The sequence below is a fragment of the Papio anubis genome, chromosome 7 (assembly GCF_008728515.1).
Source record: "Papio anubis isolate 15944 chromosome 7, Panubis1.0, whole genome shotgun sequence".
Taxonomy (NCBI): domain Eukaryota; kingdom Metazoa; phylum Chordata; class Mammalia; order Primates; family Cercopithecidae; genus Papio; species Papio anubis.
In genome coordinates, this window is record NC_044982.1 from 110,768,645 (window position 1) to 110,796,489 (window position 27,845).

General features: G+C 44.3%; 1 protein-coding gene across 7 annotated transcripts; it reads left to right on the top strand.

The window, feature by feature from the left end:
* Positions 1-10,563: 10,563 nt before the first annotated feature.
* On the top strand, positions 10,564-27,398 carry WDR61 (WD repeat domain 61). 7 transcript variants are annotated; one of them, XM_003901266.5, is made up of 11 exons: positions 10,564-10,792; positions 14,918-14,968; positions 15,679-15,706; positions 17,351-17,456; positions 17,834-18,006; positions 20,527-20,675; positions 20,912-21,005; positions 22,217-22,310; positions 24,481-24,573; positions 25,278-25,356; positions 27,107-27,398. In XM_003901266.5, exons 2-11 carry the CDS (start codon positions 14,957-14,959, stop codon positions 27,194-27,196), a joined length of 918 nt encoding a protein of 305 aa, XP_003901315.1. In that variant the 5' UTR covers positions 10,564-10,792; positions 14,918-14,956; the 3' UTR covers positions 27,197-27,398. The 7 variants fall into 7 exon arrangements, with proteins under 7 accessions (XP_003901315.1, XP_009208981.3, XP_009208984.1 ...); XM_009210717.4 differs by lacking the exon at positions 27,107-27,398 and adding an exon at positions 25,589-25,817; XM_009210720.3 differs by having other exon boundaries at positions 10,711-10,792; positions 17,332-17,456.
* The last annotated feature ends 447 nt before the right edge of the window (positions 27,399-27,845 follow it).

The following is a 27,845-nucleotide window of genomic DNA, read 5'->3' on the forward strand; positions in this document are numbered from 1 at the left end:
TTCCCCCACCATGCTGTCTCTCCTTCTCCCTCCCTTGCCCTTCTGCCTTCTGCCATGGAATGACACAGTAAGAAGGCCCTTACAAGGCACCAGTACCTTGATCTTGGACTTTCCAGCCTTCAGAACTGTGAGAAAAGAAATTTCTTTTCTTTCTAAATTACCCAGTCTTGGCCAGGCACAGTGGTTCATGTCCATAATCCCAGCACTTTGGGAGGCCGAGGTGGGCGGATCACCTGAGGTCAGGAGTTCAAGACCAGCCTGGCCAACATGGTGAAACCCCATCTCTACTAAAAATAAAAAATTAGCTGGGCATGATGGCACACACCTGTAATTCCAGCTACTGGGGAAGCTGAGGCAGGAGAATCGCTTGAACCTGGGAGGCGGAGGTTGCAGTGAGCTGAGATCATACCACTGCACTCCAGCCTAGGAGACATAATAATAATAATAATAATAATAATAATAAATAACCCAGTTTCAGGTGTTCTGTTATAGCAGCACAAAACAGACTAAGACCCACCTCCTTTACTTTCATCATCATGCTCACCTACCAATCTCTTCTATCTCATTCATTGCAGACAGTGGCACTAGCTCACAGCTTCCCAATTCCTGCCACCCTTCAGACGCTTACAGCCTCCTCCTGGCAGGCCCACCACCCTGGTTTCCTTGGCTCACCCTCCTACACTCTCAAGTGCCTTGGCAGCCATCTTTTTCGGCCCGACTTTGCTGCCTCCTACGTGAGTAGGTAAATGTCACCTATGTCCAGAAAGTGATGGCATGAACCCCAACTACAGCAGAATTTCATGCACAGCTAGGCTTCACGGTCCCTGTCCCCTCCCCCACACATAGGACCTGATTCCCTTCAGTTGTACTTGGGGTCCCCCAGGGGTATGACGCAGTCCCCCAGTGTAGGGTGAGTCTACTCCTGTTCCTGCCCCGTTTTGAAGGATGTGGGCACAGTGGAGGGCTCAGGCCCTGGATTGGCCCATCCTGTCTCTGGGCCATGCCCAGAGCCTGCTCAGGGCCGAGAGTCAGGCTGCATGAGGACTCAAGGGGTCTGAGTTCTGCTCCCTACTCCGCCACAGCTTTACCAGGTGCTCTAAATTAACCATGTGCTCTCTCTATGCCAACTTTTCTATAAAATGGGGATACATAATTCCTAGACCTCCTAGTAGGGAGAATCAGAGGAGCTAGGACTTTTTCACTGGAAAGTCGATCTTGGTTGAAGATGACTTAGAGTCCTGGTGAGAAAGAGTCACTGTGAGCTCCTTGAGGGCAGGGATTTCATCCAACTCCTTTGAGTATCCTCAGCCTGGCCCCATAAAGGCCCAGTTGGTGGATGCTGGCAGAATAGCCAAGGACTGAAGGTGACCACCAACCGCTGGTCAGCAGCTGGTGAATAGAATTGAAACCCCACCCTGAACAGTTGCTGGGTGCAAAGAACTTAGTCCTGCAGGCCATGCTCCCAGGCTGCAGCCCCTCAGTCAGGTATGTACAGAGGATGGGAGGCCTCAGCTGCCCCTGGGCAGGACGCTCTCTCCCCGGCTTATTCCTTCTGCTGTAACTCCCTTGGGGATCTCACTTCCAGAACCTACAAGTGTGGTCTGGGAACCACACTTTTGAAAACCACTAGAGATTGAGGCCGTGGTGTTAAGAATTTTGCTTTCAAGGTGAGGAAGGTGAGGTCTAAGTTGCCTTTACTAGGGGTCCCATAATGATTCAAGAGCAGGAACTCACTGCCTCCGGAGTCCGGAGGAGCCCGGGAGGGCAGGTACTTGCTCTCTATCAGCAGGTGCCAGCCAAGTGGCCATGCGTAGGCAGTGACTGCCACCCTCTGGCCAGCCGTGGTAAAACCCCTGGCTAGTAGCTCCACTGTGGTGGTCTGTGTTCCCGACTGGGGACTTGTCAAGGGACCCTGATTGCAGGGTAGGAAGCCAGTTCCAGGAGGTTCCCTGATTCAGTATCGGTAGACCAACTGAAGAAAGGAGTGATGTGTCCCTGTGGGTTTGGATTTGAATCCAGACTCCCGCCTCTGGCCCCATGATTGTCCTGCCCTTACCTTCTCCATACCCCTTTCCTTCCTGTGAGCTCCTGTTTCCCTGCTTTCCCTCCCCAATACTGTGGAATTAGGAACAAAAAATCAGCTACACTCAGTTCAGCTTGGGTTTCCATCCTTACTCTGCCTTGCTGGCTGAATGACCCTGGAGAAGCCACTTGGCCTTTCTCAGGGTCAGTTTCCTTCTCTGTGTGAAACAGCGATATTTATTTCTCAGGGTGTGGCCCAGTCCATACATCCACCATTGGAGCCCTCCCAGTGTTTGAAACTAAACTGAAACTAAAATATGAAGACATTAGTGTCTCCAAAGTGGAATGTGTATGCCCCAGACAGTGAGCAAGACTGTCTGGAGTATGGGAAGAAAATATTAGATCTTCTGATATTTATTTTTATCTTGTCCTTCTTCTATTTTTATATTTGTTTTATAATGCACATAAATATTATAGTAGTATAAATACATATATATTTATAAATAATGTACACATAGAATGCATAATTTTTTATTTTTATTTATAAAAAATAAAAAAAAAATTTATATCATTTATAAATGATAATTTTTTATTTTATTTTATTTTATTTTGTGAGACAGGGTCTCGCTCTATCACCCAGGTTGGAGTGCAGTGGCACAATCTCAGCTCACTGCAGCTTCTGCCTCCGGGCTTAATAGATTCTCCTACCTTAGCCTCCTGAGTGGCTGGGACCACGGGCATGTGCCACCACACCTAGCTAATCTTCTTGTACTTTTTTGTAGAGAGGGGTTTCATCATGTTGCCCAGGCTGGTCTCAGACTCATGAGCTCAAGTGATCCACCTGCTTCGGCCTCCCAAAGTGCTGGCATTACAGACATGAGCCACCATGCCCAGCCAGTAATAAATTTTTAATAATAGGTACATGGGGTCACTGCTTTAGAGAAGGGGAGGCATAACTTTCTAGAAGTTTCCTTGTGAGGAAATGCTCAGAGTGGCTGGTTGCTGGGTGAAGTCTGGAAGTTGCCCTGGCTATAAGCTTCAGAGAGGTAAATACCCTTAGCTATCTGGCAAGCTAGTGAGGAAAAGAGACCTGGGGCCTTTCAGGGCCTTCCCTAACAGTGGACTGTATGTTTGAGAAGTCCCAGAATGGCAATTGTAAGAGTAATCCTAGGTGGCATTTATGGAGTGTTTTCCTTGTGCCAGGCACTGTTTTAAGCATTTTACATATTTTAACTCTATTAATCCTCATATCAGCCCTAAAAGGAAAGTTCCAGTATTATCCTCATTTTAGAGATATCCCAGTGGGTTACATAATTTACCAGAGCCTTAGATGGAGCAGCCAAGATTGAACCCAAGCATTCTGACTCTAGAGGCCAAGTTGTTTAACCCCTTTGTGCCAAAACTGGAAATAAAAGGGGCCTGGGGCCTGTCTGGTGGGGCATGGAGGAGAAGGAGGTGCTACTTGATGAAAGCAGGGAAGTTTGTGGGACAGAGTGAGGGTGGCATCCGTAGAAGAAGAGGGACACCACATGAGACACTGTGGCCCGCAGGAGGGGAAGGAAGAGGGAGACCAGGAAGAAGGAGAGTCAGATGTCAGCTGTGGGGGCCAGAGAGGAAACCTGGGTTAAACATCAGAAAGTGTGGATGGGGTCCCTGACATCAGACTTTGCCAACTGGGGTTCTGAGGGGAACTGTCAGAACTCTACCCAGGACAGATGTGGCCCATGGGCCTCCCTCTCCTTCTCCCTGTGCTGAGCAGAGAGCAGGACTTTGCCTGCACCCCACTCCAGACCTGCTGATTCATGTCTTTCCCGGGAAGTCAAGTAAGCCTTCCCGGAACTGAGGCAGAGGCAGCTCTTCCTCCCAAGGAGGTAGTGAGCTCCCTGTCCCTGGAGGTATTCAAACAAAGGCTGGATGATCCCATGGTGGGTTGTATAGAGGGAGAGAGGTATGCGATAGACCTGTGAGGTTCTTCTTCCTTCAGAAATGCTTGGACCTGGGACTGTGAGTGGAGAGAAGCATAGGGGTGAGTCCTGGGACACTGTGGCCTGGTATCATTCTGCCTGCTTCAGCTTCTCTCTGTGTCTGCCTTATGCAGGGCTACTTGGAAAGACAGTGAATGACTCTCAGGGAACAACTATGTCCCTGTGGGGCTGCAGCCTTAGAGGGAGCCTCCCAACCTTAGCATTCTTATGAATTGTAGATCTTTTCAGGGCAGGCCTTACATCTTGGAGCTACTTCACCATTAGCCTGGATGTTTACCTATCTTATTCTAAAATCTTTTCATTTCCTCCTGACCTGCAATACCACAACTCTTATTACAGATGTTTAAATGGCATATACAGTGGCAAGTCTCTCCAGATGTTCTTTACAATGGGCATTCCGCAGATCTGTGAACTTTGATAGGAAAATAATTATATCTTTATTTCCCTTAACCTCTAACTGGAATTTAATATCTTCTTTAATGATAAATGTATGCAATAAATCCAGGAGTATTAGTAGTACCTGTGACTTTGTCACCAATACAAATTACAAATATTTTCCTATCACATTGCAGCTGTTGCAAGTAATTCTAAATATTGTTTATGCTCATTGCTACTTTAAAATTACAGAACAGGCTGGGAGCCATGGTTCATGCCTATAATCCCAGCACTTTGGGAGGCTGAAGTGGGCAGATCACTTGAGCCCAGGAATTTAAGACTAGCCTGGGCAACATGGCAAAACCTTTTCTCTACAAAAAAAAAAAAAATTACAAAAATTAGCCGAGCATGGTGGCACATGCCTGTAGTCCCAGCTACTTGGGAGGCTGAAGTGGGAGGACCACTTGAGCCTGGAAGACTGAAGCTGCAGTGAGCAGTGATTGTGCCACTGCACTCCAGCCTGAGTGACAGAGCGAGACCCTCTCTCAAAAATAAAATAACAGAAGATATTAGACATGTTGCATTAATAAAGCACATACACTACTGTTTCACAAATATTTTGATAACTACTTTGATATAATTGGTTTCCTTTGTAATCCTATGTGGTTTTTTCTTATGTACTTAAAAACATTATTGTGCCCCACCTGGCTGTTCTGTGATCTCATGACCTTTCAGTGGGAACTCAGACTCAGGAGGGCTGCAACCAGCACTGGCCCAAATGACTTCGGTGGTTTTTACAGCACGCTGGAGAGAATCTGAGAGGATTCCCAGCAGGAATTTGGGGATTCTCTGGGTGATGCATCAGTTATTACAACTTTATTTTTACCAGTTTTGCTAAGCAGCAGCAATAGCAGAGATGATTAAGAAAAATGAAAGAAAAAAATACAAAAAGAGAATAGGCATAGACGGTGGTAGCTGCTTTCTTGATGTTGACACTGAGGGCCAAGCTTTCCACCAACCTCTTGTAGTTGCAGAAAACCTCAGATGTAATGGTAGTGTTACAGGATCTTTGGAGGAGTGTGGGGGCTATTGATTTTCTTCCCAGGAGCTCCTTTGCCTGAGTTCTTGTCCTGTGTCCAGGAATAATGAGGTACTCAAAGAACTTATTGAGTTTAGCTGTTAAGCAGCTCAGAGAAGACCCACAGTGGGTAGCTCCTCTGAGCAAGTCATCCCATGGAGTGTTCAGCTCTCAGCAGACAGGAGCCTGGAGAGGGTAGCTCCCCTCTGCCCAATGGTCATCCTGCCGCCTGCTGCTCTCAGCGGAAAGAAGACCCAACCCTGAAGAGGGGAGCTGCTCTTAGCAGAGGAAAGACCTGCTCCTGGAGAAGGAGGCTGTTCTGGGGGATCCTCTCCTCAGGTCATTTGGAAGTCTCTACAGGAGGAGGGGGCCTCCTCTCCGCAGGTCCTTTGAAAGTCTCCTCAGGTCTCTGCAGCTCTGGCAGACAGTAGCTCCTCTCTACAGCTACTCTTCCTGCTGTGTCTCTGTCCTCTCCTGCAGTTTGGCTGAGCCCAGGGCTTTTATGGACCTCAGACAGGAGGAAGTGTGTGCTGATTGGCCCATTGGCAGCCATGGGTGGGCCTGGAGGAGGCACTACAAGCTCCCACTCAGGTCTGTGGGACTGGCAGCCTGGTCCCCAGTCTTCAGTCCCTCCCTGACCTGAAGATGGCCTTACTGGAGACCCACCCCCTTCTGCCCAGGAATCAATCTGCCTCCCACTGTCATTCATGGCCTCTGGGGTTTGGCCCCAAGCCCTGTTCCAAGATCAGAGCAGGGGTGGCAGCCGAGAGAGGCCAGGCAGCAGGAACAGACACCCCCAAGCGACTGAGGGGGAAGAAGGGGCAGTGGGGTCCTTTCTGGGGTCCACGAGGGTGCAGGCTGCAGAAACTCTCTGGGTCCTGCACCTAGGAGGGCAGATCTTGCCTGCTGCCAGCCCCCTCCAAGAGCACAGGGAGGCTCGGATCCACAGCCGCAGTTTGGGCAGTTGTAGCCTCGCCCAGGAGGGTGGGGATCCTGCCTGCTCCGTAAAGCAGGAGGCCTGAGTCTGCAGCTGCGGTTTGGGCGGCTGCAGCAGCACCCGGGGAGCTCTCCCCAACTCAGAAGGGGCGAGGCATCCACCGGCATGCAGCCCTGGCTGTGCCTCCCCACCACAGCCCTGTGATGGCAGCAGCTACTGCATCAATAGTGTAAACATTGGCCGGACGCGGTGGCTCACACCTGTAATCCCAACACTTTGGGAGGCCAAGGCGGGTGGATCATGAGGTCAGGAGATCGAGACCATCCTGGCTAACATGGTGAAACCCCCGTCTCTACTAAAAGAAATACAAAAAATATTAGCCAGGCATGGTGGCGGGCACCTGTAGTCCCAGCTACTTGGGAGGCAGGAGAATGGCGTGAACCCGGGAGGCGGAGCTTGCAGTGAGCCAAGATTGTGCCACTGCCCTCCAGCCTGGGAGACAGAGCGAGACTCCATCTAAAAAAAAAAAAAAAAAGTGTGAACATTTTGAACTGCACGCATTATTATATCAAGGAGTGGCATATCTTGCATGAATGATCTCTTTTGTGTTTAGGTATTCTAAACACTCTTAATGTGAAAATGAAGTGCATGTAGCAAAAACCTTTTACTATATGAAACTTTACAACACTTGTAAAAAAATTAAATTTGGTTTGTGCACAGTGTAACGTTTCTCCTTATATTGTCCAAAATTACACACGCACAAACACAAACCGTTCACGCTAATTAGGCGTTGGCCTCAACCTACGCATCTGGGACTGTTCTATTAAACTGCTGCCAGAATCTTACATCCAGTTACCTCCACTTTCTAGAACGTATTCTGTAATAATGCTATCAAAACCAATTTCTACTCCATATGGATTTTTTTTTTTTTTGCAATAGCAATTAAAATTTTTTCTTCCAAAAGAAAAAACTCCATTGTTCTGAGACAGGATTCATAGACTTCATCAGATGCCTGAGACATCCACAGTTTAAAAAAGGCCAATTATTCTAGCTTTATAGTCCCAGTGCTAAGGTCATGCCAGTGATCCTATATGCCTGGCCCTCTGGGGGGGATGGGGTGAAAGTAGGTACTTATTACATCCTTTTTGAATGAATGGTTTGGAGTTCTTTTCATAATTATAGAATTATAAAGCTAGAAAGTCTTTAGTACTATGATTTTCAAAGTGTTTGGTCATGACTCCTAGCAAGAAATGGATTTTCATTTGTGACCCAGTAACCTCATGGGTGAAACAGTTTTTATAAAACATGATGTAACTTTACTATGTATGATGTACTCTTATATCTTCTGTTCTACTTTTTTCTTAATGTATTACATTTCTCTTTTTTGAGACGATTAATTGAATTTTTATCCAAAACAACTTGCTTCAATTGAAAATTAGTAGTAGCAGATTTCGGAGCAAATAAACAGAAATGGAAAGTCTTAGTATTTGGCTTAATTATTCTACAAGCACACTGATCACATTTATGCTTTTTTAATTTTAAATTTTAATTAAATTTTAAGTTAAAAGGCATAAATGTGATCAGTGTGCTTTTAGAATAATTTGAAGGTGTGGTATTTATAGTTAATGTGTAGAAAAGAAAAAAACCTCACATAACCCCAGATCACACAAATTAAAATTCACTTAGTCATACAGTTGTGAGCACTTTTGACAGCCAAAATTTCACCATTCTTAAAGTGGGAGTCTTTCAAAAATACTTCTTCATATTCAAAAGCTAAAAGTTAGAGTGAAGATAGCCCAATTATCTTGGTGTGGGAGAGGTTACATAATAATCTATTTCCAAAACCCACAAAAACCCGTAAATGTCACCAACAAAAAACAAAGCAGTGGATTGGCCAAAACCAAGACAACTGGTTATACCGGAAGGCGGCAGATCACTCATTTAACTGCTAAAAGCCATTGCTTTGTAGTACTAATGTTAATTCCTTCCCGCACTTCGGGAACCCACATCGCAGCCAATGCAGGGTCAGTTTCTGTGTATTTAGCTCTGTGGAATGTGCCAGAACACCAGTCAGCACTTAAGTCAATCTAAAGGAAATTCTCTACGTTTGAAAATCATCTCACTGGCTTCATGATATAATTTGTACATTCTTCCTTAGCTTCAGGGGCACATGCCTGCCCCCTGGTCCAATAGATCCAGAACGGTTACAAGGATATCTTGACTTATAGGAGATGCCACAAAAGAATTTTGACAATTCAGTCTTGAAGTCTGCTCACTTTGACCCAAACTTTATAAGCCAGTGACATGCAGAGGGTCCACCTGGACCAGATGAAATTTCTGTGGACAGAGATGTCACAGAGCTGGGAAGGAGAGAAATAGCTCTCCAGTCAATGTGAGTGAGAAAAATTAGTCATATCACTTTGAAACATGTGAACTTGAGCGTTAAGGATGCTGGCATGCAGGGAAGTCACGTGCACAACAGAGGAGTTGCAGGATGTCTTCTCTTTTGTGTTAATGTGAGATTACTGAGGACAAGAGAATAGGTCCTGGGAGATGTGGTGTATTTGCCAATTTCTGGTCACACACAGCCTCCTCAAAAAGCCCCTAAAAATGGCCAGGCGCAGTGGCTTACGCCTGTAATCCCAGCAATTTGGGAGGCCGAGGGGGTGGAGCACCTGAGGTCAGGACTTTGAGACCAGCCTAGCCAACATGGTGAAACCCCGTCTCTACTACAAACAAAAAATTAGCCGGGTGTGCGTGCCTGTAAAAATGGTGGTGCGTGCCTGTAATCCCAGCTACTGGGGAGGCTGAGGCAGGAGAATCACTTGAACCCAGGAGGCAGAGGTTGCAGTGAGCCGAGATTGCACCACTGCACTCCAGCCTCAGCAACACAGCGAGACTCTGTCTTAAAAGAAAAAAAAAGCCCCCAAAGATGAACTTCACCTATTTGTAAGTGGTCTAATAGTCCTCCATCTCTCTTTATATTTATATTTTTGAACTTTAAAACTAGTTTTTTTGAAAAATATTTTTTAGAACCAGGGTCTCACTCTGTTACCCAGGCGAGAGTGCAGTGGCCCAATCATAGGGCAGTCTCAAACTCCTGGGCTCAAGTGATCCTTACCCCTGCCTCCCGAGTAGCTAGGTCTACAAGTGCACACCACTGCGTCTGCAATTTTAAAATTTTTGTAGAGATTGGGTCTCACCATGTTGCCCATACTGGTCTTGAAATCATGGCCAGAAGCAATCCTCCCACCTTGGTCTCCCTAAGTGCTGGGATTGCAGGAGTGAGCCACCACATCTGAGCCACAGGGCGGCCTCGAAAATGGGGCATGAGCCTCTTCCCATCTCTTTTTTTGTTGTTGCTGTTCAAGACAGAGTCTCACTCTTTTGCCCAGGCTGGAGTGCAGTCGTGTGATCTAGGCTCACTGCAACTTCTGCCTCCCGGGTTCAAGCGATTCTCCTGCCTCAGCCTCCCAAGTAGCTGGGACTACAGGCATGTGCCACCACACCCGGCTAATTTTGTTTTTGTTTCTGTTTTTTCACTTGAGATGGGGTTTCACCACGTTGGCCAGGTTGGTTTCAAACTCCTGACCTCAAGTGATCCACCCACCTCCGACTCCCAAAATCCTGGGATTGCAGGCATGAACCACCACACCCAGCCCCATCTGTTTTTTTTTTTTTTTTCTTTTTTTGAGACGAGGTCTAGCTCTACCCCCCAGGCTGGAGTGCAGTGGTGTGATCACGGCTCAATGTAGCCTCAACCTCCAGGGCTTAAGGGATCCTCCTGCCTCAGCCTCCCAAGTAACTGGAACTACAGGCATGTGCTAATTTTTTGGAATTTTAGTGGACAGGAGGTCTCTCGCTATGTTGCCCAAGCTGGTCTGGAAATCAGGAGCTCAAGCGATCCTCTCACCTCGGCTCCCAAAGTGCTGGGATTACAGGCGTGAGCCACTCTGCCTGGCCCTCCAAAAAAAAAAAAATGCCAGTGACAACCTATTAAACTGATATCTGTCACGCTAATGGGTCATGACTAGCAGTTTGAAAGACAAAGCTCGATTTCACTGAATTTATTTTAGCAACAAATTTATTTTGCAATGAAATTTCAACACAAGCCCCTAAACCTGCAGTTGCCGGAAGCTAAACGTCTGCGCTTCCGGGAGCAAATTTCCAGCTACCACGCCTCTGGAAGCAGGGCGTGGCTTCCTCCCTCCTCTCTCCGCCCACTCGCCCTCGGCATCTGCCCCGCACCCGGCGTAGCGACGGCAGGGGGCGCTGCGGCGTGCTCCGCGCCGTGGGGGCGGGGCCGGCGTAATGCCCCGCCCCCTCGTTAGCTCATCTTTGCGCGTCGCAGTCGCGCTGAGACCGGCTTCCGACGTGCAGGCTGGCAGTGCAGTGGTGAGTTGGAGCGCAGGGCCGTTGGGGATGGCGGTCATTAGGGCAGTTGACGGTCCAGGCCAGAGGGCGGGTGAGCGAGGTTGGGCCCGATGCTGCCTGTAAGCAGGTCCGTTCAGGGATGCTGCAGGCCCTGGGACCTGAGGGTGGCTTCCGTGACTCCATTTGCCCTGGCTGTCCCTCGGTGTACGGGGCCTGAGGGGAGAGGGGGAGGCCCGTAGGTGGCCTCCTTTTGCGTCCTGAGGATGTTCTGGGCAGCACCGAGATTAGGGCTGGTTTCTCTGCGGAGGAGATCAGTTATCCGTAGGTGGGAGGACGGTATTAACCGAAGTTTTCCAGTAGTGGGCCACGCTTGTCTTCTTAGGTAGCGTGCTGGACAGATACGGACATCACTGGACGGGTACAGACAGAGGCTGGGTTCGCTTTACGCCAAGTACCGTGCAATACTGTGGGCTGTTGACTTGCCTGAGTAGTTTCATCGAGGCATCTGTAGTGTTCCTTGGAAACACTGAGCCAGTGATGAATTCTGCCTGGGAAAATTAGGGAAAAGTTTCCCAAAGAGAGAAGATGGCAGGAGAGGTCTAAGGTCTAAAGTCTTTTAGCTCTGACCTTCATAAGACCCTGAAGTAAGAGGTAATGTATCTTGGTAGCATATACTATAGATTGTATCCACCTTATAGTGTCCCTTGGGGGCTTCCTTAACCGCTTCTAAGCCTCCATTTTCTTATTAGAAAAGTGGAACTGATAATAAGAAAATGGTGCGAGGTGTACGTTCCAGTGGATGTTTGAAATCTTGGGTAGTGAAGGACCCTGACTGACTTACCGTGGACCCTGACCACTTACCGTGGTTTACCTATGTAAAATTTTTCAACTTACATAGGTTTATTGGGAAGTAGCCCCATTGTAAGTTGAGAAGCATCTATACTATGTTTTTTCTCATACAGGTTACACATACATACCTATGATTACTTAGTTTAATTCGTAAATTAGGCACAGTAAGAGATTAACAACAATAATAAAATAGAATTATAACAGTGTAATAAAATGTATGTGAATGTGGTCTCTCTCAAAATACCTTACTGCACACTACTCACCTATTTTTGGACTATGGTTGACCTCTGGAACTGTGGAAATCAAAACCTCAGCTAAAGAACTACTGTACCTAGTAAATGGGGTTATGAGGTTTCAGTGAGCTAATCTTTGTGTGTTACTTAAAATAGGACCGGATTCATTGTACATCCTCAAATGTGCACTCATTGATAGAATCATACCCTTGTCTTTTGGAACCCGGGTTTTTGGAGGTTGACTTACCGCAAGCCTTACTTCTTTTTTTGTTTCTATCCATTGCCAAATGTGAGGCCCAGAATGACAGGGAAGAGGACAAGCCTGTGCTTCAGCAGGCAGAAGGCTGTGCTCAAGCAGAGGTTGAATACCATTCCCATTAGCCAAACTGGCTCGAGCGCTTTCCTGTCTTTCCTACCCTGGGCTGAAAGAACCCTGTTCATGGGTCACAAATGAATAAAACACTACCAATCTGTCTGTAATCCCAGCACTTTGGAAGGCCAGGACAAGAGGATAGCTTGAGGCCAGGAGTTCGATACCAGCCTGGGCAACATAATAAGACCTTGTCTTTACAAAACCAAAACAAAACATTACCAATTTGAGATCTTCATAGGCAAGGATTAGTTATAAATTGTGTGTTTGATTTTCTGTTATTGGAAAACCTTCGGCAGCTTTTTGGGCTGGCAGATTTAAAGAAAGTAACCTGAACCTGGATGCCTTAACTGTATGGTCCCTTAAACTGACAGTGGGTAGAACTGCGAGGGCCGTGAACTTGGATGAGAGGAAAAATTGCATCTTTGTTTCCTAACCTCCAACTGAAATTTAGCATTTTCTTCCACTATGAATGTAGGCAATAAATCACATTATTAGCAGTGTGACTTTGTTATGAATATAAATTACAGATATTTTCATATCACGGTATTGTGTAAGCTCATTTACAACTTTGAAATTAGGGTAGTTATTAAATTTGCTTCTAGATTGCATATATAATGAACCAATAAAGAAGCACATATGTTTTTGTATTTTAATAAAATTTTAGTATATAGTCTATCCTCATTATTTGTGGATTCTGTATTTATGAATTCACGTACTCAATAAAATTTATCTGTAGCCCCCACATTAATACTTAAAATGCTTTTGTGGTCTTTGGAAGACATGACTTTTTTTCACATAAAAATTTTAGTCGCTAGATGCGCATGTTCTCAGCTGAAGTCAAACAAGGTGACACTGCCTTCTTGTCAGCTCTCATATTGTAAGCAAATGTCATTTTTGCAGTCTTTGGTGCTACGTTTTTCTCTGTGCTTTTTGTTGGTGATTCCACTGTTTGAGATAGCCCCCAAGCATTGTGCTGAAGTGTTTCTAAATGCAAGAAGTCTGTGATTTGTCTTAAGGAGAAAATATGTGTGTTAGATAAGCTTTGCTTAGGTATGAGTTCAATATTAATGAATTACTAATGTATATTCAGTAAGTGCCTTTAAACATAAACACACATAAAACATGATTATATATTGATTGGTTGACAAGAATGTGCCCAGAGGCTTTCAGGAACCGGTTTCCCAAGGAACAGTGGTTCTCTATTGGATAATTTAGTGTCTGTAGCAACTTCTTAGAACATAATTGTTGTGAATAATGAGAACCTACTGTAATTGGTTTCATTTCTAAACCTGTGTATTTTCTGTAAAGACATCCTGAGCCAGAGTCTGGTGGCTCACACCTGTAATCCCAGCACTTTGGGAGGCCCAGACAGGAGGATCACTTGAGCCCAGGAGTTCAAGACCAGCCTAGACAACATAGGGAGACCCCCATCTCTATAAAAAATTAAAATATCCAGGCATGGCACGCACCTGTAGTCCCAGCCACTCAGGGGGCTGAGGTGGGAGAAGACTTGGCCTGGGAGGTTGAAGCTGCAATGAGCCATGATTGCACCACTGCACTCCAGTCTGGGTGATGGAGCGAGACCCTATCTTGAAAAAAAAAAAAAAAAAGGCCACTAAAGGGAGTCTATGGCACACACAAAGAAATAAGAACCATTAGCCCTTAATGTAGCCTGATAAATTAGATCTATTTTTTTTTTTTTTTTTTTGAGACGGAGTCTTGCTGTGTCACCCAGGCTGGAGTGCAGTGGCGCGATCTCGGCTCACTGCAAGCTCCGCCTCCTGGGTTCCCGCCATTCTCCTGCCTCAGCCTCCCGAGTAGCTGGGACTATAGGCGCCCACTACCACGCCCGGCTAATTTTTTTTTTTTTCTTCTGTATTTTTAGTAGAGATGGGGTTTCACTGTGTTAGCCAGGACGGTCTTGATCTCCTGACCTCATGATCCGCCTACCTCGGCCTCCCAAAGTGCTGGGATTACAAATGTGAGCCACCGTGCCCGGCTTTTTTTTTTTTTTTTTTTAGATGGAGTCTTGCTCTGTCACCCAGGCTGGAGTGCAGTAGCACGATCTTGGCTCGCTGCAACCTCCGCCTCCTAGGTTCAAGTGATTCTCCTGCCTCAGCCTCCCAAGTAGCTGGGACTACAGGTGCGCGCCACTACGCCCAGCTAATTTTTGTATTTTTAGTAGAGTCATGGTTTCACCATGTCGGCCAGGATGGTCTCAATCTCTTGACACCGTGTCTCCCTCCAGCCTCTGCCCTTATTTACCTGACTATTGGCTCTTAAAGGCATTTTTGGTTGAGACCTTTGCGTGTAACATAAGAACTTTACCATCTTTGGATTTCCCCTTGTTTGTTTTTAATAAATAATATTTAATATTAAAAGGAGAAGTGATTTTCTTCTCTTTAAAAAGCAGCAAAGGACAGAGACTGGTTACTCTCTGTAGTCACACTTGAGGTGAAGAAACCATGGGATGGGGTTTGCTGTTAGTTGAGTCCCTAGGTTCAGAGGAAGAAAAAAGATCATACCACCTGGTAGGGAGTGTGAAGGAGGTTCCAGGGACTGATCCATAGAAGGGTGTCAGAACAACTTCATAATAAAGAGTTGCCTTATTTTCTTGGTCAAGGGGAACTTCCTGTGTGCCCTTCTATCCTGATGACACCCCTCACTGAAATCCTGGTGTTGTTTCCACAGAACTGTCTGGCCTTTTGCCCTTGATCCTTGGTTAAGGAAATGACCAACCAGGTAAGGCCCGTGTTGAAGGGAGGAACATCAGTTGGTCTCTTTGCCAAGTTCAAGTCCAGTAGGTTTTCTGGATGTGTAGTCAAGAAAGTAGCATCTTATTCTTGCCCTGCTCCTAAAGAGCTCGATGACCCTGGGTACCTAGTCGCCTAGTTACCACAGTGTTAGGTGGGACTAGTAAAATGCAAATACTAGGAGGAGAACTGGTTCCTCTAAGTCTTTACCACAGTTTAGTGAGTAATAGAAGAAGCTTAAAAGATGTTGTACAAAAGAAAAAAACAGCAAGATCAGAATAGAAGATAGAACAGGAGAAACAGATCTTTGTAATAAGATTAGGGACAAAGTTAATAGACTGTTATGCATGCTGTGTGCCCTTATGCAGCTGCAAAATTTAAGCTGCAAACTGGACTCTGAGCTTCCTTGGTGAGCAGAACAGAAAAAGAAAACATAATTTATTGGTCTCTTGTTGGGTGAGTGTGGGTAGTAGGAAGAGGGAGAGAGTGTCAGTTTCTTTAATAATTTTTTTCTGATAGGACTGTACAAATCTTGCGTGAGTGGGGATCAAGGAGCTTGTAGGATGGCCAGGTTGACAGCAGAGGAAGTAGCTAACACTGTAGTGACTCTATCTACTTGGGGAGGAGTGCTTTCTGGAGGCAATGTGAGACATCTGAAATCTGACCATGGGTTTAATGTGGCTTCTGTTCTTTTTTTAGTATGGTATTCTCTTCAAACAAGAGCAAGGTAAGTAGCTTGCCTGTTTAAGCAATTCATCTGTGAAAAATACTGTTGTCCCTGGTTTCTTTAAGACTTTTGTCGTGCTGACCAGACATGCAGTTTTCAAGTATACTCACTTTGCGGAAGAATTGGCAGCTGAAAACAAATACTCTTAAAAAACAAACAACAACAAAAACCTGAACAACCAACTAAAAAAAAAAAGCAGTCATCATGATAGGTTGGAGGCTTCCAGGCTGAGGAAAATTTTCCCACCTGAGGAAGACATGACCGAGCTTCCCAGCTGGCGAGGTGGAAGAAGGAAATGCTTTGAGCCTCAAAACTCTGTTAATGCCGGCTCATCTGGGGAGGTGAACGTGAGCCTTTTTCTGAACTCAGAACTTGCTTTGGCCCTTAATGAAAGTGATGCCTATAATAGTGAGATGAATTTCTTTTGAGGCCACTGAGTGCATGGGGAGGGCTGGGAGCTGTGCAGCAGTGGCAGTGGCAGGGATGGGAGAGCAGGCCGCAGGTCAGAGTGGGCTGGGATTGTAGCTAACCAGTGGTCCAGAGCTTTGTACCCAAAAAGGAGTCATGTCTGTGCATGGGCTACTCACCCATCTCATTTCTTCACTATAGCCTCGATGAGTTTAGGAAGGCCTAAGGAATTTGTGGAATACCTAATCAGAGCTTTTCCTCTCTAAGTAGTGACATGTAGGTAGTTTGACATTTAAGCCAACAGCATCATCCAGGTTAGCTAGTGTAAGTAACTAGTAGGCTAATTGGGCATGCCAGTCAACTACCTTATATGTAGCTATTGTCATCCAGGTGGCAAGTTAGCAGGCTTGAGTTAGGTGGGGTTTGAAATGGAAGCCACAACTCTGTCTGTAATGCACAGCTGTTTAAGTTTAATGCCTTTATATTCATATTTTGGGAAGGTATCACTGGAGAATTGTTGCCAGGCAGGGGTAAAGCCTCCATGTGCACTTGTCACATTTTTACATCCACACCAGGTCTGCACATACAATGGTGTGGCCTACCAAACCTGCAGCTTACAGACTTAGATTTAAGGTAGACTTTAATTAATAGCGATTGGATTTGAATGCTAGCACCTCTCATTCCTTGTCTATAAAATGAGGATATTAATAGTACCCACTTCTTAGGATTGTTGTAATAATTGGCCCATTAACCATAATAAAGATACTTGTGGGGAAAGGCAACTTAATATATGGAGGCTACATTAGGTATTTTCTTTTAGATCTATACTGTTTAGAATTGAACTGCCTACTAGTTTCCAAAGATCTTTACGGAGTATCTGTTACTGGATTTAGGTCTTTTCTTGGTAGGAGGGGGTCTTTCCCACTGGTTTTACTTGTTTTAGCCAAGTGATAGCCATTGTAGACTCCTATATACCAGATAACATGCTAAAAGAAAGGGCACTGGATTTAGAGTCCAAAGTGCTACCATCCCATCTGGTAAACATGAGATTTAGGGCAAGTAGCTTCTTCAGAACCTCCAATTTTCATATGTGGCCCCAAAATTTCAATAAAAGCTGTATAGGAAAGCACTTTGTAAAATAGTAAAGCAAATACAAATAAACGTTACCTTACAATTGTTGAACAGTATTTCAGCTTCATTAAGTCATATGCAAGAAGACTTTACTTTCCATTCTAGCCCATGATGATGCCATTTGGTCAGTTGCTTGGGGGACAAACAAGAAGGAAAACTCTGAGACAGTGGTCACAGGCTCCCTGGATGACCTGGTGAAGGTCTGGAAATGGTGAGTACCTCTCCCCTAACATACAGCCTTGGAAAATTGGGGGCTGAGGTTTTGCTTCTGAACTCGCCAGTTGCAGTCTGGGAAATACTTTTTTCTAGGCAAGAAATCTATAGCAATCTGGTGGTATAAAACAGCAGCTTCTTTTTCCCACTTGTTTTCCTGTTACTCTGTATTAAAGCCCTAAAGTTTAAAAAAAAAATCTTAAAGTCCTACATTGAAAACCTGGCAGCATTTGGTGTTCTGTAGCTCATTAACTCTTCTCTGATTCTGTATTTCATAGACCATTGGTATTGCATAGTCACAGGGACCCAGAATTTCACATGCCAGGTAAAGTGTGTTCTGTGTGAAGAAATCCATTTCTCTGTCCCCTGTTGAAGGCGTGATGAGAGGCTGGACCTACAGTGGAGTCTGGAGGGACATCAGCTGGGAGTGGTGTCTGTGGACATCAGCCACACCCTGCCCATTGCTGCATCCAGCTCTCTTGATGCTCATATTCGTCTTTGGGACTTGGAAAATGGCAAACAGATAAAGTCCATAGATGCAGGACCTGGTAAGAGTTTTACTTGTAGGGGAGATAATGGAGGCTCATGATTTCTTTTCCAAAATCTTTAGGGATAGATGTGTTTTATAGCTCAGAATTTTTTGGTTTTGAGAGGGATGATAATGGGTGCATGAACTGTATTTCACATAATACCTTCAGTGGGGCTGGAAACAGCACTCTAATGAAACACTCTGCAACTAAACGTGAGTATTTACACTAAGTGAGATAAATAAAGGCTATAAATAGCCCTGTGTCAATTCAGCTTAGATTTTGCTGCCAAATGAATTTTGGTAGTAAACCTGTGGAAAAAGCTAGTAGTTTCCGGAGCTTTTTGGATTTCAGAACTGCTGGTTTGGGGTTGTTGACCTGTATTTTGTGTTTTCCAGAGGTTCTCTATTTACCATATTCTGAGCTGATTCATTCACTGCCTTATGGAAGCCTAGAATGTAAAGCATGGGGTCCTTATAGATGTGTATCATGGTCATCTCTACTCATTTTGATTAAAGGGTGTGATTCCTGGTATGTGATACATATGAAACTTTTAAGAAACATCGATTTTTTTGTTTTAAGTACTGTCCATAATCTTGTCCATCAGCCTTGGTAAACATCATCTGAGATGACGGAAGTCAATGATGTCATAGGCTGACTAATGTGGAGCACAGAGGACATTTCAGGATTCTTTTGAGCTTCACATTTACTTATAAATGGCTGCACAACTTTCCCCAGCAGAACCTGCTGTGCCAGAACGGGTGGTAACCGCTAGAGGGTGCGAATAGCCTGGCATTCTGTGGCACACCCCTTTGTGGGTTGATGATAGAAGAGCTGCTTAGGTGTTCCATGAACACAGTGTCCTGATTGATGCCCTGGATGGATTCACCTCCCACGAGTTATGCTCAGTAGCCACTCTAGGCTTTTCCTGTATTGGAAATAATGATGGTTCCAGAGTTTTTAAAGAGGCTGGGTTGTCTGGAAACTGAGTGCATTTTCCCTCAGAAGCAATATTTCTTGTCTGTAATTCTTACCACTGGAGCTCTTTTAAGAATATGCATACCCAGTCCATATTTTGGATCCACTGAATCATAGTGTTCGGAGTACGTGGGGTGGGATATATATTTGGAAAAAGCTACCCAGACGTACCCTGACTCCCCACATGGTTGTCTTTACATGTGCCCTTACTCTGCTTAAGTTACTTACAGAGGACTTGGGTCCCCAAACTATCCTGCAAAGTCCATTAAAACTCTAATATATAAGTATGGTCTTAAGAAAAGAGGAAGAGGCAGAACTGTTTCTACCTTTTCATCTTGGGCACCTAAGCTTTCCTAGGGGTCATAATGCTGGTGTCATTGCATGCTGGTTGCAGCCCTGGGCACGAGGCAGCTGAAGAAATCATTGCTGGATTGGTTCCAAGTAAAAGGATGGCGTATGTATCCAGCTCACTTTCCCTGATAAACAGTACCTTTTACTGGGTGTTGTCCAAGTGTGGCAAGGTTTTAAAAGTTACTGTTATGAATGAAAAAGACAGAAGAGGCCAGGCGTGGTGGTGGCGGCTCATGCCTGTAATCTCAACACTTTGAGGGGCTGAGGCGGGTGGATCACTTGAGATCAGGAATTCAAGATCAGCCTGGCCAACATGGTGAAACCCCATTTCTACTAAAACATACAAAAAATTAGCTGGACATCTGGACGTGGTCGTGTGCACCTGTAGTCCCAGCTACTCGGGAAGCTGAGGCAGGAGAATAGCTTGAACTCAAGATTATACCACCGCATTCTGGCCTGGGTGACAGAGCGAGACTCAATCTCAAAAAAAAAAAAAAAAGATAGAAGAATGGAGTCTGAAAGTTGGGTTTATTTTCTTTTTGGATAGGACTCTGCATAAAACTAGACAAGGCCATTAAACAGCCAACAGTTATTTGGTCCAGTAACAAAAGCAAGCATTGCTATTGACAGCTAAAGAGCAGCTAAATTCATCTGAAGGTAAAACTCCTCAGATGAGTTTGAGTCTGATGAATGTATGGAAAATGAATACTTAGTTTCTACCTATCTTGAAAATATGCATGGAGAATCTGAACCACCACAAAGGAAGAGAAAAAAAGAAGAGAGACAATCCCCAGTCATGGAGAAGTGAGAAAGTAGGAGGAAGCGAAGACCATGAGTGTACCAGTCTTTGTGTGGACATATGTTTTCATTAGGAGTAGAATTACTGGATATTATGGTGTTTGTTTTCACTTAAACTGTCAAACTGGTTTTCAAAGTGGCTGTGCCATTTTACATTCCCACCAGTGTATGAAGGTTCTGGTTTCTCCACATCCTTGCTAACACTTGATGTTGTCCTATTCTTATTAAAAATTTAAGAAACCCTTAAACTAAATCTAAACTTGATAAAGAATTAGCGTCTTTACAACGTAATTTTCTGAATCAGGACACTGCTACTCCAATTTAAAAAGATGTGTCTTTTGGTAAAACTTTAGTTTTTAAAATTAAGGCCAAATCTTTTCACACTGTATTTTTGTCCTTCTTTTTTCTGTTCAGTGGATGCCTGGACTTTGGCCTTTTCTCCTGATTCCCAGTATCTGGCCACAGGAACTCATGTCGGGAAAGTGAACATTTTTGGTGTGGAAAGTGGGAAAAAGGAGTATTCTTTGGACACAAGAGGAAAATTCATTCTTAGTATTGCATATGTAAGGAAACATTGCTCTCTTTTCTCCTTCTGATTCTTTCAGTTTGCCCTTCCAGCCTGTTGCAGTCCTTGGCACAGATTCTGCCTTGGTCTGGTCAGGCAGACTATCTCACTGGTGTGGTTTGCCAGGTTGCTGGTTAGACCTGTAGACAGCAGGAGGTTTGCTTGAGTTTGGTAGGGATAGCTTAACAACATGGGGTCTGAAAGTGCTAATTTTTCCATATGTTCTCTGAACAGAGTCCTGATGGGAAATACCTAGCCAGTGGAGCCATAGATGGAATCATCAATATTTTTGATATTGCAACTGGAAAACTTCTGCATACGCTGGAAGGTATATATCATCATCTTATTTTTATAAACTTGGTTATCAAATCACAAAGGAAGAATTATTCTTTCATTAAAATGCCATTAAATGGCAAACGGGCATTAGATTTACAAAATATCAATCTCAGTTGGAAAACTGAAATGCCTCCAGGTTTTAATCTTGTCACTGTAGGTTTTTTTTTTTTCCTTTTAGAGACAGGGTCTTGCTCCCAGACCAGAGTGCATTGGTGTGATCATAGCTCACTGTAGCCTTGAACTCCTGGGCTCAAGGGGTCGTCCCACCTCAGCCTCCTGGGTAGCTGGGACTACAGGTGCACACCATGATGTCTGGCTAGTTTTTAAATTTTTTGAGGAGATGGGGTCTTGTTATGTTTCCCAGACTGGTCTCCAACTCCTGGCTTCAAGAGATCATCCCGCTTTGGCCTCCCAAAATGCTGGGATTACAGACATGAGCCACCATACCTGGCCTGTCACTGTAGTTTTAACCTAGACATACTAATTCTTGTAACAGTGTTAAATGCTTGTTTGGGTGAACAGACTTACTTTTTATTGATTATATCATAATCTATCACATTATATATGTGTGTGTTAATATTTATTTGCTATATGAATGTCTCATTTCTGTCATTTTGGATTCTGACGAACTTTGTGATTGAAAACAACTTTTTGTTGATAATTTGAAGGTGGATGAAAGTATTGTGCCCACTGTCCACACTGGTGGCCTCTGGAAAGGAGGACTGGGTAGCTAAAGAACAGGGGTAGATTGGGGGGAGACCTTATTACACATACTTTCGTGCGGTTTTGAATTCTAATCAAGTGACTTTATTACCTCCTCACGTTGCTATAGCTTATCCTTTACACTGTAATAAAGGATTTGATAGGGAAATAACATCTTAATTTGTTCAACCCTACAAATCAGGAGCAATGTATATTTCCTTGTGTGGCCATATTTGTAGTAGAGAAGTTCTTTAAAGCAATGCATGCTGAGGGCAGGGAAGGGAACTAAAAAGAAATGGCTCCAGGAGGAGAGACTGGGGTTATGTGGATGTTTCGAGAACATTAAGATGAAAGGCCCAGTCAGAACTCTTGCTTTTCTGCCTGAAGCACCTGGGTATTTCAACTCAGTGGCTTGTAATCATTAAAAGGGACATTGTCAGTGGGAAGCTGAGTGAGGAGGCAGTGGTTCACCAGATTAACAAGGGCCTTTATGAATTTCAGGCCATGCCATGCCCATTCGCTCCTTGACCTTTTCCCCGGACTCCCAGCTCCTTGTCACTGCTTCAGATGATGGCTACATCAAGATCTATGATGTGTAAGTTACCTGTCGAGATTCAAGGTGTCTCCCTTACTACTGATGTCCGTCTTGTCCCCTTATTGTTACAAGTGGCCCTAGGGAGCAGCCCTAGTAAAGGCTTGTGCTCAAGTCACATCAAACACCTTGACTCCCCAGGCGGTCCTCCCCCATTCAGCGCCCATTTTTAGTGTGTGTCCTCAAGGGCTGCTTGGAGGAGGATGTGCATGGGTTCCCTGGTAGGATCAGATACTTGCTACTTTTTCTTAGGCAGCCTGATTTTTGTGAGCTTACTGATTTCAAATTCTTTGGGATAGGTAAGTAATATACAGATGAGGAAATGGAGCCATGGGCTGTAGCCGGCCCCTGGGGACAGGAAAAAATTAGAGCATCCATTTTCAAGGGTAGGGCTGTTCTAGCAGACATGCCTCTGCCCTAGTTAGGAAACAGTCAGTTTATGAGCCTGCTGCAGGTCTAGATGGGAGTGTTTTTGGTTTTGGCCTTTGACTATGAGTATAGAAGCAAGTTAATCATCCTCTTTCATTCACAGCCATCATTGTAAACCTGTGCAGACCCCCTTGTCTTCTTGTTTTCCCCCATCATCTTTAGCCCTGACTCCTATTCCCTACTGAGGTATCCCCTGTAATGTGTTGGATCTGTGTTCTTGATACTGTGACTCAGTGCTGCGGTCAGCTCTCCCTGCCAGACGTGCCTCTGGCTCATTGCTCCTGAACATGACATTCTAATCCACTGCAGGTACATATCACACTCCGACCCTAGCCATGGTGCCAAGACCTCCTCCACCTGCACGTACTGCAACCCTGACCATCCGTGTGTGTTCTTTCAGGGGCCTGTGATAGTTGCTTGCGAGTTTAAACCTCACAGTAGGAACACTGCTCCTTCTAGCCACTTCTGGTTAAAATGCAGTTTTTTATGGCAAAAGATGATCAGCTAGACATAGAATTCTAACTGCAGTTTTTGGAATTAGAACTGAATGAGGGTGCTACAGCCGAGAGGGAAAGATACCTCTGTAGAGTTGTACTTGCCTGATAGTGGCAGAGGCAGTATAAATGCAGCAGCTCCTTACATTTGTGACTTTATGATTTCCATTGCCACTGTTTTATGGATCCTCCCAGCAACCAATGAGGTAGCAGCACAGATTAGTGTCCCCATTTTGCACATGAGAAACCCAAGCTGAGGTGGTGATTTGCCCAAGGAGGTGGTACTGAATGAAGACCCAAGACTGGTTTTTTTCACCCAATATTGATGCATTATTATTAATTAAAGTCCATATTTTACATTAGGGTTTACTCTTTGTGTTGTACATTCCATGAGTTTTAACAAATATATAATGACGTGTAGTCACCACTAACTACAGTATCACGCAGAATAGTTTCACTGCCCTGAAAATCCCATGCTCTACCAGATCATCCCTTCCTCCCACCTTGAGCCCCTAGCAACTACTGATCTTTTTACTAAGGCCCAGGACTTCTTACCCTCCCGTGGTCCCACTGTATCCCACTGAGACTGCCTCCTGGCCCCTAACTGAGGTCTGCTCCACTCTGCTGGGTTCTGTGTTCAGGGGTAAAATTGCTGACCTCAGTTAGGCCTTATGGTGGTTCTCTTGCCAGAGGTGATTGGGTTTCATTTTTATTAAAAAAGTGAAAATAGCTGTTGTAATTAGACTTGTCTTGTTCTTGATTAGGTTTAAAATAGTCTCTCCAAGCTGCATCTGTCATAATGAATACATCTTGACGCTCTCCTTGGACTGGGAGCACTGGCTCCATATGGAAAGGCTGCCGGTGCAGGCAGGAGTCTGAACCTGCCCTTCTCCTGAGACGGCTTCCTTGCCCCTTTGGTTCTCAATTTCCTCATCTTAGGGGTTGGCTTGCGAAGCCTCTATAGTGTAGTTCTTTGTTCATTTTGAGCTTCAGCTCTTTGCTTGTTAAAGATTTTATTCTTGGCTCTTAGTAGCATCAACACATTATGGGTTAATGCTGCTATTAAAATTTGTCTCTAATGCATAATGCTACTTCATTGAAAGGGGAATTTGTGATACAGTATTCATGGTCATTATAAGGATAGCAGATTTGGTCCAGTTTATGGGCAGAGTTAATAATAAACTCTCTACTTCGGTGATTATACTCTAGAAATTAACATCTCAATTTTGTTTGAACCTTTCCCATTTCAGACAACATGCCAATTTGGCTGGCACGCTGAGCGGCCATGCCTCCTGGGTGCTGAACGTTGCGTTCTGTCCTGATGACACTCACTTTGTTTCCAGGTACTTAATGATTCTTAGCAGTTTCTAAAATGCTGGGGAGATGAGGGCAGTCTTCCTGTATAGATTGCCTTAACATTTAAAGATGTTTGACTCTTTTTTATTCAGTTAGCCTTTGTTTTCTGCAGTTCTTAAAATTTTTACTTAGTGAAGTTAGTTGACCTTAGCTAGAACAAAAGTCAACAAGGAATCCTTTTAAACAGTTAAACTCTTAGTTTTTTCATTATAAATTGAGGCTTCTACCAAAGTGACTCTAAGGTAGACTTGTGTTCCAATGGTAACTTAAAATATGTAAATGTTTGTAAAATGTTGTTTATAGATCTCAGTGTTGGTCAGCCCTGGGATGGCCAAGACAGTTGGAAAGCAGGAGATGGACAACTTGAAGGCATTGCACAGTGCTTTAGAGGCCTCCTGCGAGCCTTGGTTTTGAAGTTTTAACAGGCCTCCCTCCCATCTGGAAATAGGTAGCTGTGTCTGAGACTCCTGGAGAAAAATTAAAATGAGGGCCAGGCAGATCAGAATTTCAGGAAAACAGCTACCCTGTGAGGAGGGAAAGCCACCCAGTGATGATGCAATACCTGTCCATTTCCAGTACTGAGGCGTGGGGGCTGGGGGGTCTGAAGTTAGAAGAATGTAAGTCATCAAAGGATTTTTGGTCGAAGTCCTTCCAACTTCAAACCAATACTAATGTTCACTTTTTAAAATAGTTCGTCTGACAAAAGTGTAAAAGTTTGGGATGTTGGAACGAGGACGTGTGTTCACACTTTCTTTGATCACCAGGATCAGGTATGGCATTACTATTTCCTCTTTAGATAGCTGGGGTTGTTTGACCATCGTACCAAAGAGGTTTTCTTTTCCTAACCTTGTTGCTTGAGCTGTAGATGCCAGTAGATGCCTGGGCCTGAGCTGCTGTGTCTGCTCAGTCATCCATGTAGCCAGAGTTCCTGTGCACAGTCTGGGGTGCAGAGGCTGGGATGTGCTGTCAGCCTAGCAACTCACGAGGCATATCCCCACACAGGCCGGAAGACATTGTGTTAGCCCCACAGCCTTTAAATGCCATCTTTGGAAATTGCTGCAACTGGTGTCTGGGGCCCTCTCCTGGGGGCTGCTGGGCCATGGCAGGCTCACCAACGACCTTCGTCTTCAGGAGATTCCATTGCTTATCACTTGTCATTTTTGGAACTGTCCAAAGAAGAGATGTGATTTTTTTTTTTTTTTTTAAATATAGAAGCTGGAAATTCTTACAAGTTTTTTGGCTTTAGTGGTATTGATAACTTTTGTTTCAGTCTTTAAAAGGAAACTGTTCTCACAAGCCTCTTTGTCTTTGCCAAGGTGACTATGTGAAATAAGGTGTTCTAGTGCAATACTGCTCAGTCTTTCATGTGTGCTTGTATCCCCTGGGAACCTAGTTAAAATGCAGATGCTGCTTCACTAGGTCTGGCACAGGGCCTGGGATTCTGCATTTCTAACAGACTCCCAGGTGAGGCCAAGGCTGCTGGTCCTAACCACACTGTAAGGTCTTAGGGAACTAAGCATAAAAAAATAAAATGTCCATGACAGTATAAAATTGGCTTTTAATACATTTTAAATATTTTTAGATGGTCCTATAGATTTCTCCTCTTTGAAATGAAACTTAAAGTTAACTAACATTGTTCATGCTTTTTACTTTTCACCTTAAATTGTTTCCAACAAAATTGAGGGGGTTGAATCTTGATATTCCACTCCTGGATTTAAACATCTTACTCAAGGAGTAAGTCCTGGCTAGCTGTGTTGCCTTGTATGCATGGATCATTGCAGTGCTGTTTCAGAGGCTGGAGTGAAAGGCCATCATGCAGCCCAATCCCAACACTAAAATCAGAGTAGGGTGACAGGCTTACCACCCAAAATCACCTCCTAATAATCAGAAAGTTACTCCTGACTAGAGAAACTCCAACCACATCAATTCTGTCTGGGAAAGAGGTGTGAATCAGTTAATTCAACACATAGCAAATAAAAATCTATGGTCCACAGTATCATGTTGTCTAGCTCCTGGGGACAAGCAGGCTCCATAGGCCACTCATAACAGAGTGAGAATTATTGACCGTGGGGGGTGGACACAAGGGGCCAGCTGAGGAGCACAGTTTGTGATTTCCCCTATAGGCAGTGATCTCGGGGTAGTTGTGGGGCCTCTTTCTTCCTGGAAGCATAAATGTTGGTCTCTTATGACTTCCATCTTCCTGGCACCAGGTTACCTCGGGATTCTGACTCTTTGAAAGGGTTATAGATAATCTTGATTAGTACTGTATTTAAAAATGATTTTTTTTTTGGTTTTTTTGGAGTATGGGAAGGGACAGGAATGCTAATTAAATAGCAATACTGGAAGGTGCTTGGTTAAAGCCTCCATTCTCACTGATTTAGAAAGTACAAGAATATCCTCGTCTCAGTTTTTGTAGATTCAGAATAACGAGAAAATAAGGATGTTCATTTCATAAATATTATAAAGAATAAAGGCATTTGTAGAACTTTTTTTTTTTTTTTTTTTTTTTTAAATTTACAGGTCTGGGGAGTAAAATACAATGGAAATGGTTCAAAAATTGTGTCTGTTGGAGATGACCAGGAAATTCACATCTATGATTGTCCAATTTAAACATCAAAGTCTCCAGGCTTATGCTGCAAAGAGAATGTACGGATTGATCATGACATTCCTTACCTTTTTAGGCTTGTTTGAAAGAAATATAGCATTTATTGTAGCAAAGACTTAAATTTTGTAGATACAATATAAATCTTTTCATGTTTTATTGGGAATGCTGTTCATACTTTAGCATAAAGCTTTCTTAATGCAAACACCAGTGTCCTTGAACATGCTTCTTTTTTCAGTTACCCTGTTACCAGTGAAACAGTAAGAGGGATTGGCATTAAGAGCAAATCTCTGCCTTAGCCATCAAGAGATCCAGGCACTTCTTTAACTTTCCGGCTTAGAAATACAGGCTCTTCCAGGGAATTGACTCATGCAGTGAGATACAGCAGCGAGCTCCCCAGAGCTGTGATAAAGAAGCTAATCTATTATAGAATGGAGTCCTGAAGGAAAGAGTATATTTGACTGCATAGGAACATTATGTACTCCTGTCTATCTGGGCATCCTTCTACTTGATGTATTAAAGATGTCCCCTGCCAAGCCCTCCTTCCCCTTATTAATTTCAGAGAGGTCTCTAACTCACTAGGTGGGTATTGGAAGGCAAGCTGCTATTCTTGCTGCCTTAATAATGCCTAGGCTCAAGCCTGTGCCTCATTCCGTA

Excerpts from the sequence above, each read along its gene's own strand:
- WDR61 (XM_009210716.4), top strand. The coding sequence starts at position 15,680 with ATGGTATTCTCTTCAAACAAGAGCAAG. Across the intron at positions 21,006-22,216 it reads ACTTCTGCATACGCTGGAAG|GCCATGCCATGCCCATTCGC; the intron begins GTATATATCATC and ends TATGAATTTCAG. Across the intron at positions 25,357-25,588 it reads TCTTTGATCACCAGGATCAG|GCCGGAAGACATTGTGTTAG; the intron begins GTATGGCATTAC and ends ATCCCCACACAG.